This window comes from Saccopteryx bilineata, chromosome 5 (assembly GCF_036850765.1).
Source record: "Saccopteryx bilineata isolate mSacBil1 chromosome 5, mSacBil1_pri_phased_curated, whole genome shotgun sequence".
NCBI lineage: Eukaryota > Metazoa > Chordata > Mammalia > Chiroptera > Emballonuridae > Saccopteryx > Saccopteryx bilineata.
In genome coordinates, this window is record NC_089494.1 from 32,419,617 (window position 1) to 32,434,922 (window position 15,306).

The 15,306-nt window shown below is 43.0% G+C and overlaps 1 protein-coding gene across 3 annotated transcripts in view; it reads left to right on the forward strand.

Moving 5' to 3' along the window:
* KIAA2012 (KIAA2012 ortholog) overlaps positions 1 to 15,306 on the forward strand; it is a 129,034-nt gene that overhangs the window by 53,534 nt on the left and 60,194 nt on the right. For all 3 annotated transcript variants that reach the window (XM_066232896.1, XM_066232897.1, XM_066232898.1), the window contains one exon: positions 14,913 to 14,989. In XM_066232896.1, coding sequence (XP_066088993.1) covers positions 14,913 to 14,989 — 77 coding nt within the window. The remainder of the gene's footprint in view (positions 1 to 14,912; positions 14,990 to 15,306) is intronic.

The window sequence follows — 15,306 nt, forward strand, 5'->3', positions numbered from 1 at the left end:
ATGCTCTGCCTACCCCGGGGCGTAGCTCTGTCGTGACCAGAGCCACTCTAGCACCTGGGGCAGAGGCCAAGGAGCCATCCCCAGCGCTCGGGCCATCTTTTGCTCCAATGGAGCCTTGGCTGCAAGAGGGGAAGAGAGAGACAGAGAGGAAGGAGATGGGGAGGGGTGGAGAAGCAGATGGGTGCCTCTCCTGTGTGCTCTGGCCAGGAATCGAACCCGGGACTTCCGCACACCAGGCCGACGCTCTACCACTGAGCCAACTGGCCAGGGCCCACTACTCCTTTTATTGATAGAATACCCCACTCTTCCCCAGTTTCCATTCTTCCACTGCTCCTTTTATTAATAGAATACCCCACTCTAACATTTTGCTGAACACATAGCAGTCCAGCTAGAAATTATGTCTCCCAGCCAAACAGATATGGCCATGTGACTGTTTTAACTAATGAAATGTGACTGGAAGTAACATGTGAAACTTCCAGGTCATTTCCTTGAAAGGAAACTGTTTGCCCTCTTCCTTCTCTTTCCCCTTAGACTTGGTTGTGGTGGTTAAATAGCTTTCAACCACATGGAAGAGGGCAATTCTCCATGAAATGATGGAGCCATAAGATATAAGGAACCACAGTGCCTGGATAACATCATGCAGCACAGCCACCCTGGCCTGCCCGCCTCCATCTGGACTCTTAGTGAAAGAGATATAAATCTTTTTCTGTTGGAGTCTCTTTGTTATAGCAGCTTACCATATTCCTTAACTCATATCATGCAACTATAGTAGTATCTGCCGTCCTAGTTCACATTGCTTTGTGACAATCAAACCAGACCATACTTGAAGTACACTTTGTAAAAAAAATTCCAATTTGAAACATCATGGGCTTAAAAGAGGGAAGACCCTTTACACGTGTGTTCAACTCCTTTGATAAAATGTACTGACCACCTACCACATACAGGAGACAGGGAGGCTATTGATATGGAAAGTGAGCACTCTCAGGCACTGTGCCACCTGTCATCTCATCCCATCACCCCCCAAATCCTATAAAGGGAGGACTTTCCTTCACACAGCATTGTGAGGAAATGGACACACAAGGTGGTTAACACCCTGGCACGCACTGATGACCCCCTGGTAAGCGGCAGTGCTGCGATTCATTCTCAGGGGCACCCCACACCTCCTCACCCCACACCCCAAGGCTCGACATAGCCCTGTGGCTGTTGCCCTCAAGGACCTCACAGTCCGTGTGAGAAGATTCTCAAGCAACTAACTTTTCCACAAGGCAGGATAAAATGACTGCTGTAACAGATGCCTAAATCACACAAGTCAGGGGCGTTCAAGGAAGGAGCAGTTAAGTCTAACCGAGGGGACTAGAACGAGTTTTTGCAGAGAATCTCATCTGCACTGACTTTTGAGAATAAGTAGAAGTGGATAAGCAAAGAGAGAAAGGCATAGCAGCTAAGGGAGCAGCATGAACAAAGGCAAAGAGATAGGAAGGTAGAGCATTCATATGGGATGATGTGGGATGAAGAGGAACCCTGGGGGAGGGGCAATGGAAGGGCTTCTCAGTGGGGAGACGGGGCTGAAAAACAGGCCAGCACCAGGCCAGGCAAGGCCTCCTGGGCCAGCGTGGAGCTGCAATGCTGACTGTTTCAGGCAACAAGCAATCATAGGTGTTTGAGGAGGGACGTCATACAACCCAACATGCGTGCCAGCATGAAGGAACAGGCAAGAGAAAAGGTCAAGCACTCAGACTACTGCAGGATCACCCAGCCTGACCTGTGGTGATGCAGTGGGTAAAGGGTCAACCTGGAATGCTGAGGTTGCCAGTTCAAAACCCTGGGCTTGCCTGGTCAAGGCATATATGGGAGTTGATGCTTCCTGCTCCTCCCCCCTTCTCTCTCTCCTCTCTAGAAATGAATCAATAAAATCTTAAAAAAAAAAAAAAAAAAGAATCACCCAGGCAACAGCTGATGAGGACAGTGGACAGTCGTAGGAGACCCTGCAAAAAAGGAAGATGGCCAGGGCCACCCACTGGATGTAGGGATCTCAACCAGCACTCGAGATCGGAGCAGCTAGGGACTAGCCTGTGTGGAGAGCCTCCCGACAAAACTGGCTACAATTCTCATCTCTAATTTTCTACTCAAATTACCTTTTTTCTGTTTTCACTTTCAGTTAAGAGGATGACTTTGGGGAGAGCACGTATGTGTATATGTCGTGTATGTTAATTAAGATAAAACAACAATTAAGGCCCGGGAGCCCCAGTCACTCCCACAGGGCACATCCTCTCTCTCCCACGTGGCACTCAGCTCTGGCCTCCTCCCTCGTTTTAAGTCAAACTCCCACCAGCACTCATAAAAAATGAATTCCAGTGTTATGCACCTCTAAGCCTGTCAGTAATGCAATGTGGCTGGTTTCTGGCTTATGTGCTCCCGGGGAAGTAGTTGAGCTTCCCCGCTGAAAACTGGTAATAAGAGTTCTAAGGAAAACCCTGATAGCAAGTTTCTTGGGAGCCGTGAGTGAGGCAGAGGGCAAGGCAGAAGCCGTGATGGAGAGAGTGTTAGTATAACCCTCCTGTGCCCTCTCACCCCAACACACACTGAGGTTTCTCTTTCATGATTGCTTTAGCCTCTTTTCCCCTTCCAACCACTGAGCACTCAATTCTTTGAGGGAAAATTAACATTCATTATGCAATTTATCTCTCTCCTTTTAATCCAGAGTGTCTGTCTCCAAGGTCCCTTTCTCAATAATTAATGTTTGTTCTCATTTCCCATTCTCCAGAGCATCCATTCTTGAACTGTAAGGTCAACAATTAACACTAATTATGGCTTTTTCCTCTCTCTAGTGTTGGTTCTCAGAATCCCATGCTGCCGCGCTCAGCCTAAGTTCCATGCAGGCGTGTGGCTGCATGCATGCACACCGACATGGAAAAGCACCAAGGAGCAGGCTTTTCCAAACCCGCCACACTTCAGCAAACCAATCAATCCAAACATTCATTTTTGGCAGGCTCTCTAGTATAGTTAGTATCAGTAATGAGACAATGAAACAGAAATACATACATACATGCATGTATTTGGATATTAGTTTTAGTGGGTAGTTAGATGGACAGTCCGGTCTAAAAGTCTTTTCCAGTTTGAATTTTCTATGATCTCCTGACCTGGACCATTTTTCCCTATAGCTACCTCACACCTCTCTGTCTCTTGCAGTTTCTCTCTCTCTCTCTCTTTCACACACACACACATACACACACACACACACACCAAATTTCCTAAACCTTTCTTCCATTTCCACTCCACTCAGCTGACCTCTTTACTATCTGTTCCCTCCCATGAACTATCTTCTTCTGGTCTGTCATCGTAATCCTTTATGGCCATTAAAACTACATTGTTTTAACTAATTTTCATTTTGACTGACAAGGACAGGTAGGAGAATAATTCTCACCTACAGTGACTCTAAGAGATCACAGAAGAAATTCACCCGGGGTGTGCAAAAGCCTGTCTGTCTCTTTGGCTGTAATCAGATGGGCCTGAATCCCTCATGTCTCCCATGGTCCAACCCTTGTATTCTGCTACAGCTGGAGGCTGGGGCTCCTCACGCATGTCTGTCATCCCACCGCTGGTGCGGCATGCACCAGCCCTGTGACACAGATGCTGCTCAAATCTGGGCACCTCCTCACAGCATGTGTCAAGCGTTAACTGTTTCATGTACTTGTTTTGCCAAAAATTCCCCTCTCAGAAATTTAGCATCATGGTCCCTGCAGGGTTTCACATTTAAACATCTTAAATAAAAATATTATTTCCTTCAATGCTTTTTAAAAAGATTTTGTTTATTCATTTTAGAAAGGGGGGGAGAGAGAGAGAGAGAAAGAGAGAGAGGAGGGAGGAGTAGGAAGCCTCCATTCCCATATGTGCCTTGACCAGGCAAGCCCAGGGTTTCTAACCGGGGACTTCAGCATTTCAGGTCGACACTTTATCCACTGTGCCACCACAGGTCAGGCTTCAATGCTTTTTAAGTACAAAGTCAACTTTCTTTCCATGATAGCATCTATGAATTTTCAAAACTATCCAAATCATTACAAGGCTTACATATCAAGCCATCCACCTGGTGTTCTCCCCTGTGTTGTTGAAAGGAAAATAGCTTTTTTCAAAACTATTTCACACTCTCAGGTAAAACCCTTATTGTTTTTCAGCCCATAAATCTGTCAGTTCAAATATCACACCGGAAAAGGAAGGGTTTAGTATTCAACATCTCCTAAAAATTTAGCTTTCCCTCACAAAGTCACCTATACTTCTCATCTCACATGTGACCCACATACATATTACTTCATAACTAGACCTCTAGACCCAGAGTTTCTCCCCAAATATAGCAATAAGTAGGACAGAGGGTTCCCTTGTTGGAGACTCTGAGAAACATGGTTTCCTCATGAGTTACTCAGGGGCAGCCCTGCATGCTGTAGTCAGAGTGTAAATATTAGGGGAGAAGTTGGGTTGAACCAGGTGCTTGTGGACCTGGAGGGAGACTTAGCTGGCCCAGGAGGGAGAACGTGCAGCGATGTTCTGTGGGTTCTATGTCATATGCTGCACAAGTCACATTATAATAAGGGGGACACTGACTCTTAGAGCTGTGCCCAGCTCAGCTTGCACAACCACAAGCTGGCAACTATCTGAGAGGAAAAGACACTGAGGCTTATATTTTAAATGAAGGACTGAGGCCAGATCTGCCTCTTCCAAGCTTCCTTTTATACTTTGTACCCCCCATAGAGAAATAAGCAAAAACTAGAAGTGTAGGTTGACTTTGTAGCTCATCCTCCACGCACAGCCATTGCTGCTTCGGCTTCAGACCAGGCAGAAGGGATGATTATGTAGAGACTTTCCCTCTCTCCTAAAAATAGTCTTGGATTAATAGGAACATGTGTGTGGTCTTCCTTGCCGCTTACTTGGGGGCAGGCAGCAATGAATCCTGTGTGAGAGATCTGCTAAAGTAACAGGAAGCAAGGCCATAGATGGAGAGCCGAGCCAGAGCTCGGTGAAGGGAATTGTTTTTGCCAGAGACCGCAAAACTGGAAAAAAGAAAAAAAAAAAAAAAAAAGGCAAAATCACATGCTTGTCAATCTCAAAATCTGTAAGCAGAGAACTACTTAGGAGCCTGGCATTCTGAATTACCCTTCCTGCCATTCTCCTTGGGTGGACATGCTGATCATGGTGAGAAGAGTTTCAGTGTCTATTCTGCTCATTCTCACTCATTGATTGGAAATGGGCCAAAGCAGCTCTTAGATAGGAGCCTTCCAGCAAAAGCTGATGATGATGATGATGATGATGATGATGACAGCTACCATTGTTATCTATCTTTGACATGCTGGACATTGTGCTGAGGGCCTTACATTCATTATTTCACTTCATCCTCACAACAATGATATAAGATAAATGCTATTATCTTCACTTTTCATCTAGGATAGTGTGGCCCAGAGAGATTAAGTAACTTGCCCAAGGTCACAGCTAAGTGGTGAAGCTGAGATTTGAACCATAAGAACCTGCATTTTTACCACTATATATGGTTAGTGATGATGTCGATCTAAATAGGCACATTTCCATCTGACAATATGGGAGAATTTAAAAAGTTCCTGATTTAAAATGACCCATACAAACAAATGGCTTCTGTTTTCTTTTCTCCTGCCAATTCTCCTTAACCAGCATCAGACACCCATTTGTGGGTAACACTGAAAATGATTTGCAACTTTTAGAGATATGGGATAAGAAAAGGAGCTGAAAAAGAAATGAAGTTGTTTGGGAGAACCAAAGTCTTGAGACAGATTTCCAAGCAAGATAGGCCTGTTTACAGGGTAGCTCTCCAGACCAAAAATATTCTTCCTAATATGGTCATAATGTTATCATTTCACTTCTACTATTCTACTATTTAAGTCTCACTAATAATAGATTCACTTTGGATTCAGAAGTTTTCCCCTTAAAAATACTGATACTGAAAAGCTAATAGTCATTCACACTTAAGTAAAAATGTATTTAATTGGATGCTGTCCTCTTGCAACCTAGATGAGAACTAAACTTTCTGATAGAGGTGGAAACACAGGTGGTTAAATTTAAGGTGAGTAGAGTTTTAAGGGTTGATACATGTCTGACTTGCACAATGCCCCAGAGGGCTTGGATTAACAAGAGTATTAGCCATATGGGGAAGTGTAGAGGCCCTAAATAGAAACATAGAATAGGGACACAGTTCAGTACCCTGAGGCAAAAGCCACAGTGGCATCACTGATAGAAGGTACTGAACACAATAAGTGCTGAACACAGCACACCATAGGGATAGAATCAGCAATTCTGATTCATCAATAAGCGGGGTAGATATCTCAGAAGTGAGCTACTTCTCTTGCCCTTTTGTCTGCTCTAAAGAAGTTCCCCTTCCTGATTGCCACATTCTTGTCCCTGCTTCTATTTGTGTGTATCAGTAAATACCCGTAGGGACTGGGGGTCCGGCCCTTCTCATGAAAACTGTTTAGGGGATTGTGAGGCGGTCACCCCTAGTCCCTTGGTGCACTCCCTGTGGTCTCGAGTAGTTATTGTCTCCATGGCAGGGAAGGAGGCAGAAGAAGGAGAAAAGTACAAAAAGGGAAATGGTAGGGTGCCAAAGACAAGCCATTTCAGAATTGCCCCATTGCAAACTCTATATCCAGGAACAGGAAGGAAAACTTATTCCTTCTCTTCTCTATTCCTAGTAACTAAAGACCTCATGCTAACGCAAATCTTTCTTATTTCCAAGCTTATGAAAATACCGTTTCCTCTGCCTGGAGCACAATTTCTTATCTCCTCCTATTCTGACATTTTTTAAAAGTGTGGTAAAATACACATAAAATAAAATTTGCCGACTTAACCATTTTTAAGGGTACAGTTCAGTAACGTTAAATACGTTTGCATTGTTGTACAACAAAACTATTTTCAACTTTCAAAATTGAAACTATATCCATGAAATAACAATTGCCATTCTCCCCCAACCCCACCCCAACTCCCTGGCAACCACCATTCTACATTCTGTTATCCCCAACTTTTACCCTTTTTCTTGGTTAGCTCCTACTAATCATTCAGTTCCCAATTTAGCTCACCAGTCGACCTCACTCCAGGTGGTTCTTCTGTGCTTCCACCTGCTCAAACGGCACCTGATGCTTACACCATTGCAGCATCTCTCTTACAGAACTGTCTACCTATTGAGCTTTTCTCTCCATCAGACTGCAAGCTTTTTAAGGGCAGGGATCCACAAGTACCACAAGTGCCTGGTGGAATGCTCCTGGCACACCCAACTACAGGTGTTTCATATGTATTTGACTAATAAAAGAGTTCAGGTATAGTATGAGTTAAACAAGCTTTTTAAAGGTTTACTTGGGAGTCTCACCATCATGCAGACCATAGTCTTTGCAGAAAAGCACATTCCAAAGGGACTGCCCTTATAAGCACAGAGTACCTCTTTCAGGGCTTAGAACAGGGGTCGGGAACATTTTTGGCTGAGAGAGCCATGAACGCCACATATTTTAAAATGTAATTCCGTGAGAGCCATACAACGACCCGTGTACGTTACACATTATCCAATAAAAATTTGGTGTTGTCCCGGAGGACAGCTGTGATTGGCTCCAGCCACCAGCAACCATGAACATGAGCGGTAGGAAATGAATAAATTGTAATGCATGAGAATGTTTTATATTTTTAATGTAATTTTTTTTTTTTTTTTTTTTTTTGCATTTTTCTGAAGCTGGAAACAGGGAGAGACAGATTCCCGCATGCGCCCGACCGGGATCCACCCGGCACGCCCACCAGGGGGCGACACTCTGCCCACCAGGGGGCAATGCTCTGCCCATCCTGGGCGTCGCCATGTTGCAACCAGAGCCACTCTAGCGCCTGGGGCAGAGGCCACAGAGCCATCCCCAGCGCCCGGGCCATCTTTGCTCCAATGGAGCCTTGGCTGCGGGAGGGGAAGAGAGAGACAGAGAGGAAGGCGCGGCAGAGGGGTGGAGAAGCAAATGGGCGCTTCTCCTATGTGCCCTGGCCGGGAATCGAACCCGGGTCCTCCGCACGCTAGGCCGACGCTCTACCACTGAGCCAACCGGCCAGGGCCATGTTATTTTTTTATTAAAGATTTGTCTGCGAGCCAGATGCAGCCATCAAAAGAGCCACATCTGGCTTGCGAGCCATAGGTTCCCAACCCCTGGCTTAGAATATAGGAAATTTACTTTTTCCCTTGACTTGCTCAATGAATTTAACAAAAAAACTCTTACAGCTCTTTGTGTTTCATATTCCCCTTTTGTTTTTAGGAAAATTGATATAACACTACTCTGAAAATAATATCCCCTGGAATCAAGTTCAAAGAGCACCTACCCACCATCCAGCATCCACATCTCAGTGTTGTGGTCTATATTCATTGTAACATCTGCAATAGTTCTTATATTTTTTTAAAAAAAAAGAACATTGATTTTTTTATATATAAATAAATGTTTATTTTTTAATAGCTCTTGAGGGAAGGCCAACTGCTAGGGCTGGTGATGGAAGTAAGAGAAAGTCAAATGGTCTAATAATTTGATGGTTCTCTGCCAAAAATGGTTTTTATAAATCACTCTAATCCTTTGTTTATAGACTCATTTATTTATAGGCTCAGGAAAAGTCTAAAGAACGCCCCTTCTTTTTTCATTTCTACTTTAGTTTTAGTGGGAATATGATATACTAGGGGTATTCACAAATCTAAGGATTCTTGAAATTCTCAGGATGTGTCCCTCCCAAAGTCGTCAAGATCTACTGTGCACTTAATACATGATATGCACAAGGATCAAAGCTTGCTCCAGCAGTGAAGTAGTACTTCGCACAATGCATTTTAAGGCTGGTATGGATTTCCAGATGTCTGTGTGTGTATATGTATCATTTATATTTCTCAATCTGTAAAAGAGTTCACTATATTAATTTTTGTTCTGTCAAGTGATCAAAAAATGATCATTTTCATTTACTAATAATCCATAATCCATAAATACTGTTTTCTATTTTAACACCCTTCAAATATTTGTTATCCTTTCATCAAGAAGACCATAAAGAAGCATGGGGCTTTTACTAAGGGCTTTTTCCTCCTAGTTTCTCTCTCTCTCTTTTTTTATTTATTTATTCATTTTTAGAGAGGAGAGAGAGAGGGGGAGAGAGGGACAGAGAGGAGAGAGAGAGAGACAGAGAGAGAGAAGGGGGAGGAGCTGGAAGCATCAACTCCCATATGTGCCTTGACCAGGCAAGCCCAGGGTTTCGAACCGTCGACCTCAGCATTTCCAGGTTGACGCTTTATCCACTGAGCCACCACAGGTCAGGCCTAGTTTCTCTTTTTAAAAAATTTTTTTATTTATTGATTTGGGGGGGGTGGGAAAAGGAAGGGAGAGAATGAGAAGCATCAACTTGTAGTTGCTTTACTTTAGTTGTTCATTGATTGCTTCCTATATGTGCCTTGATGGGGGGGAGGGTGCTCAAGCCAAGCCAGTGACGTTGGGCTTCAAGCCAGTAATCTTGGGATCATGTAATGACCCAATGCCCAAGCCAGCAACCTGCGCTCAAGCTGACAAGCCTGCACTTAAACCAGCAATCTCAGGGTTTGGAACCACCAGCCAGGCTCCTCCTAGTTCCTCTCTTATTTCTTTCATGCATTTCCCTGTGGCCTAAGGATTTTCATTTGCCACTGTCTTAGTTCTTTATAATTCCTCATTTGAAAATTAATGAAGACATCAACATCGGAACATGTCCAATAGAAAGAGTTAGGGAGTCTGTTTTACAGAGCACTTAAAGATTGCTTATTCATTCATCCATACATTCACTCAACAGACACTAATTGACCATCTCCTAATGCCAAATACAGTGCTAAGCACAAGAATACAGTTAAGAGGCAAAAATCCATGCCTTATACCCTGATTTATTGATGTCACCCCATTAAAATAAAATTTTATTTATATATATATAAAAAAAATCCATGCCTTAAAGTAGTGGAATATGCTTAGAGCTATGAATGAGCACAGGCTACCTAAACCTGGAAGTTGAGAAGGTTTTTGGAAGGAAAGGACACTCACACTGAGTTTCTAAAGATATACCTTATTTTTCCCTCCATAAGATGCACCTAGGGTTTTAAGGAGGAAAATAAGAAAAAAAATCCTGAACCAAATGGTGTGTTAAAATATTTAATAAAATATACCACAATAATATTTCAACAATGTAAACTCAACAGCAATATTAACAATTAGCACTGTTATTAAAAAATGAGAAGAGACTCTAATGTTCAAACACTCTTCTAGTTGTCCGGGAACCCCAGGAACTCATCATCACTAGTGTCAGAATTTAAGATGCTCAGACAGATGCCAGGGTTCCGCATGCCACTGTGGCAGGTATGATTACACTCCCACTGGTGCTCATTCTATATGTTTACCGGCACAGTGTCCTGCAGCAGCTAAAAAAATGAACATTCGCTCCATAAGACACATGGGCATTTTCCCCTCCACTTTTAGGGGGGAAAAGTGTGTCTTATGGAGCAAAAAATACAATATGTAGAAACTAGGCAAGTGAAGAAAGGGAAAGGAGGCTCCAGGGAAAGAGACCATATGAGAGTTAGGAAAAAATGACAGCATGGAGAAATGTGAGCATCTTGTAATGCCTGAAGCCCAGGACACATGGAAGAGAGGGAGTGGTGAGAAATGCAGCTGAGGGATAGGCAAGAGCTAAATTATAAGGGGCCATAGACAGCAACTAAGGAATTTATCCCAAAGGCTGTGAGATCCTATTTACACAGGAATTTACATAATCAATTTTTATTTTAGAGAAATGATTCTTCCAGCCATGTAAAGAATGAATTAAAGGGGGTAAAACTAGAGGCTGGGGGACCAGATGTCTATACTTGTTTGAGAGCCTCTAACCAAGAACAATATTTTCTGCAGAATTAAGACCACCACATGAATTGAATGGATTGGCCACTTTGTATGTTTCTCTACCTTCAACTTCTTGAATTCCCTTCTTCCACACAGTCTTCCACCAGATATCTTTACTAATCTTAGAATGTACCTTGATTGGAGGGTTTCTCGTGTAGCTGATTTTTTTGTTGTTGTTGCACAAATCGAATTTAAATTCCTTCATCTATCTTGACTTCCATTTTGGGCTTGGTAAACTGCCATGTAACATTGGACCTCTCATTAAAAATAATTTATGAACTTTGGAGAGAAGCTGGTGTTCCCAAAACTAAAGCCAGACCTTTGAGACTGAGCTAGCCTTGGTCTAAAAGACATAAGTAAAAGAACTGTTATTCCAAACTGGAAGAAAAATATTGCCCTTGTATTTACTAGGCATTTCCATGTTTAAATTCAGACTGACTCATACCTTCTAGATGCCTCTACTTCACCTCCCTTGAATAGAGGTCCCTAGGGTATGTCTTTAGCCCGGAGGCTTTCTCAGGTCTTGAGCAACTAACTATTCAGTGTGCCCATCTCACCCTCCTCATCCGGGAATATTTAAAAAGAAAATGTATAGCATTACCAAGGTCTTAAATCTTATCCTAAGAATTTGGTAATGATAATACCAAAAGGCCGTTTTGGGTTTTGGTCTCCTACATTAAGCAAGCAGACTTGAGATTTATTATAACACAATAAATACTCTGTTGGTCATAGGCATCTTGAGTGGTATCATATAAAATAAGTATTTTTAGATCTCATTCTTAAAGAAAGGTCAGCAAGGCTATATAAAGGAGCCAGAATTATCGTTCCTTTTATGGTTTAGTTTATACTGGGAAGAATTCTTTTTTAAATAATCTGGAATTTGCCTTTGCCTCTTCCATTTCTGACCAAAAATACAAAACCATGAAAGTACAAAGGTTGACTTTTAGGCCTCTTCCTATTGGTTTCTGCTGCAAGTCCCTATGTAAAACTATGAGAAGGCAAAGGTGCTTTCTGAGATCTGTTTGACAATGAATAGATCCCCTCGTCAATGATGAATCACTTCAAGTTGTGGAGGAAGTTCCATGACAGCATACTAATGATCAAAGGCTACTTATACCTCAAAAATGGTATGTGTGGGAAAAGACCCTAAACATATTTTAAAAGGCTCCTCCTCCAGCATCTCCAAAGCAATGGCCCTTGTGGCCAAAGAATGTTTGGCCACTTAGGAGCCTATGGGTCTGAAATTCTTTCCCAAGCTTTGACACACATCTATGGAAAGAGTCAGGTAGCCCACTTTGCCTGATAAGGTGACTTTTTGAAGTTCTGTCTCCATTCTGATACCAGATGGGTCTCACCAGAGGGAAATAAGCGTTGTGAAACATTTTTATCTAAAGCAATGAACAACAGTTTGGCAATTAAACAGTCAATATAAGTTTAAATAGAAGCAAATTTTAAGGCATCTTATTCCAGACTAGAATCAGATGCTCCTTCCTGCTGTTCAAGCTTTGAGTGTTTGGTGAAGGATCCCATGATTTGAGAAGGCAGAAAAAGACTTAGGATGAGACCCCATCTAGTAAGGGTCATCTCTGAAACTGCCTGGTTATCTGGTGGGAAGGCTATCTCCTTGCTAAAAGCCTGTGGTTAGATTAATGCTAACATTTGAAAATCTACTCAGGCCTGATGGTGGGCAGCCAGGAAAGGAATGTTTTCTGTTTATCTCTTTAGTGGCAGAAATGTTCATCACAGAAAGACCCCGAGTTTCCCAGCTTCAGGCGGGCCTGGAAGTTGTGCAGCCTGTATCTGTGATTGTGCACACCACCTCCAGAACGATGAAAAAGAACCGGTCTGTGTTCACAGCCAGCTGTCTGCGTTGGTCAATGGGTTAGTCAGTTTCTTCAGCTTGATAACAGGGATAGATCTTCCCACATTGTTCAGAGAGGAGGTTTTACCACCCCCATTGCTTTATCTCCTAGGAATGCAGTTTAAGTTGTGTCTCCTCCTTGACAGTTTGGACCTCAGTAAATTACCAGGGTCTTGACCCACGAGATGGAGAAGTTTTAAGCGATTTTTCAGCCTCCTATCTAAAAATGTGTTTACATTTCTTGAACTCTGGCTGACTGATTCATTCTCCTGGTGTTGCAAGAACTTTCCTTATGCGTTAGAATTTATAAGTTTTATTTCTAAGAGACCCATGGTTCCTCTCAAGCCACAGTGAAGTGAACCTCATCACAACACAATTCTGCTGGGCTGGATTTGTCCAGAGGCCAAGCAGCTGGGATGTGGCAAGCTCAAGTGAGGCTAACAGGAGGCAGTGTGATGTGGAGAGGAAAGTACAAGATACTAAATCAGGAGATCCGGTCTTGTGCTATTTCAAGGTATGGCCTTGAGCCAATCACACGAAACCACTCCCTGGGCCTCAGTTTCCCCAGCTGTTTTCAATTGTAAAATGTTTTAAATCTGTGCAGAAGCCATTTTCAAACAAGACAGAAGAGGACAGCTGAGAAACAACAGAAAAGGAAAGGTCAGCCCACAAGGAATGACTAGAAGCTCCAGGTCAAAGAGACAAAGAGGCAGAGTCACATATGGCCACAGACTCTTTAGAGAGCTACTTCTGAGTAGCAAGCGTGAAAAGAACTTTTTGTTGAACACTGGTCCCACATAAGAGGCTAAAAACCCTTTGTCAGAGAGCCATGTGCCTGGCTAAGTCTGTTCCTCAAATAAACATTCCTTTATAAACATTAAATTTACTTTTAGGGAGGAAAAAAAACCCCACAAAATAAATCCTATCCTTTTGCAGCTTGGGGTTTGAGGCAGGCAGTCCTGGGCTCAAATTCTTACTCAAAACTTCATTTGTTAAACAACCTTGGGTAGGTCACTTTATCTTCTGAGCCTCAGTTTCCACACCTGTAGAGAGCAGAGACATCACAACCACCGATGAGAGGCAAGTGCATTACTGTTGGGTAAACAAGTGTTTTTCTTTTAGGTTTGCTCACTTGTATTGGGGCAGTGCCTTGTGTGTCTAGTCTATGGAAGACTGCGGGTGCGTGCCCTCAGGGCGGCAGATTGCAAATTGCGGACTGCCTGCTACTGTGGGAGCTGCAGTTATTGCTATTGTTTGCCAGAGAAGGGTTTTTTCCCCCCAGCTTGTTTTGCTGAAGAGTGCAGAAAGAGAGAGAGAGTTTAGGGGCTTGGGAGCCCTGAGATTTTGACCTGGCCAATTTGGCTGGGGAGTGCTGAGGCTGGTGGGGGCCTGTGAGGGGCTTGGGAGCCCTGAGTGAGAGGGAAGTGGTCTTCCCTGCCTGTTTGCTCATCTGCCGTTAGGAGACTCTAATAAACCGAATGGCCCACCATCTTCTGGCTCCACAGTTCCTTTACCATCTGCCCGAATCCAATGGGAATCTGCGTGGCTACAGCCACAGCCACAGCCACAGCCACTGGCCCTACAATTACACAGCAACACCTTGTCAGTGTGTGTGCGGCACCTGCTCAAAGTGAGCCCTGTGATTTCCATTAGTCCCTTCCCATCAGCCCCACTTAGGCATCATGTTTCCACCTCACCTGTTGCCCCTCCACATTATCAGGGAGAAGGGAAGTCTCTGATCTCTCGATCTGAAAGGTTGCAGAAGCATTTTTCTGCTTCTGTGAAGTACGATCATACAAAATTTATATTTGACAGCATCAGCAGATTTTTCCATCAATATTTCCTTTTTAATTTCAGCTTTATCTGAGTCTTAGTAGCACAAAGAATTTAATTTTGTTCTTTTAAACATCCATCAAAACAAGAAAATAAAAATTTGAATATAAAGTCTTAACACTATAGGTAATATGGTGTTTAAACTCTGCCGATAGAGGTTAGGGGTATTTGGTGAGTAAATATGAATGCAATAGGTGTATGCATAATCTTACACATATGAACTAAGTGTGTATGTATGTATGCATAAAAAGTCATGAGACCTAGACCTGACAGCTTTGATTCTTTTCTCATTTCTGCCACAGCAAACACTGAATCTGGAACCAATCTTCACATGAATCTTAATGAAGCCTCACCTTTGACCCAAGAGCCAGAGAAACAGGTACAGTATTGACTTTAAATGAGCAAGATAAGGAGTCAGAACTTTCAAGTTCTTGCCCTGGCTTGCTGTGTAACCCTCTGAGATTCTTCACCTCTCTGGGCCTCATTTGCCTCATCAATAATTGAGACAAATGAACCATGAAATCACAGAGGTTCCTGAACTCATAGACTTGGAATGTTTTGTCTGGCTCTTCATGTTCATGAATAAGCTGAATAGGCTTTTCCCTCATTTCTGAAAAGTCAAAAAGGGAACAAGGAACACAGAAAGGTATCCTCCATCGAGGCTACTAAGATTTTGTGCAATGGACCCGTTTTTTC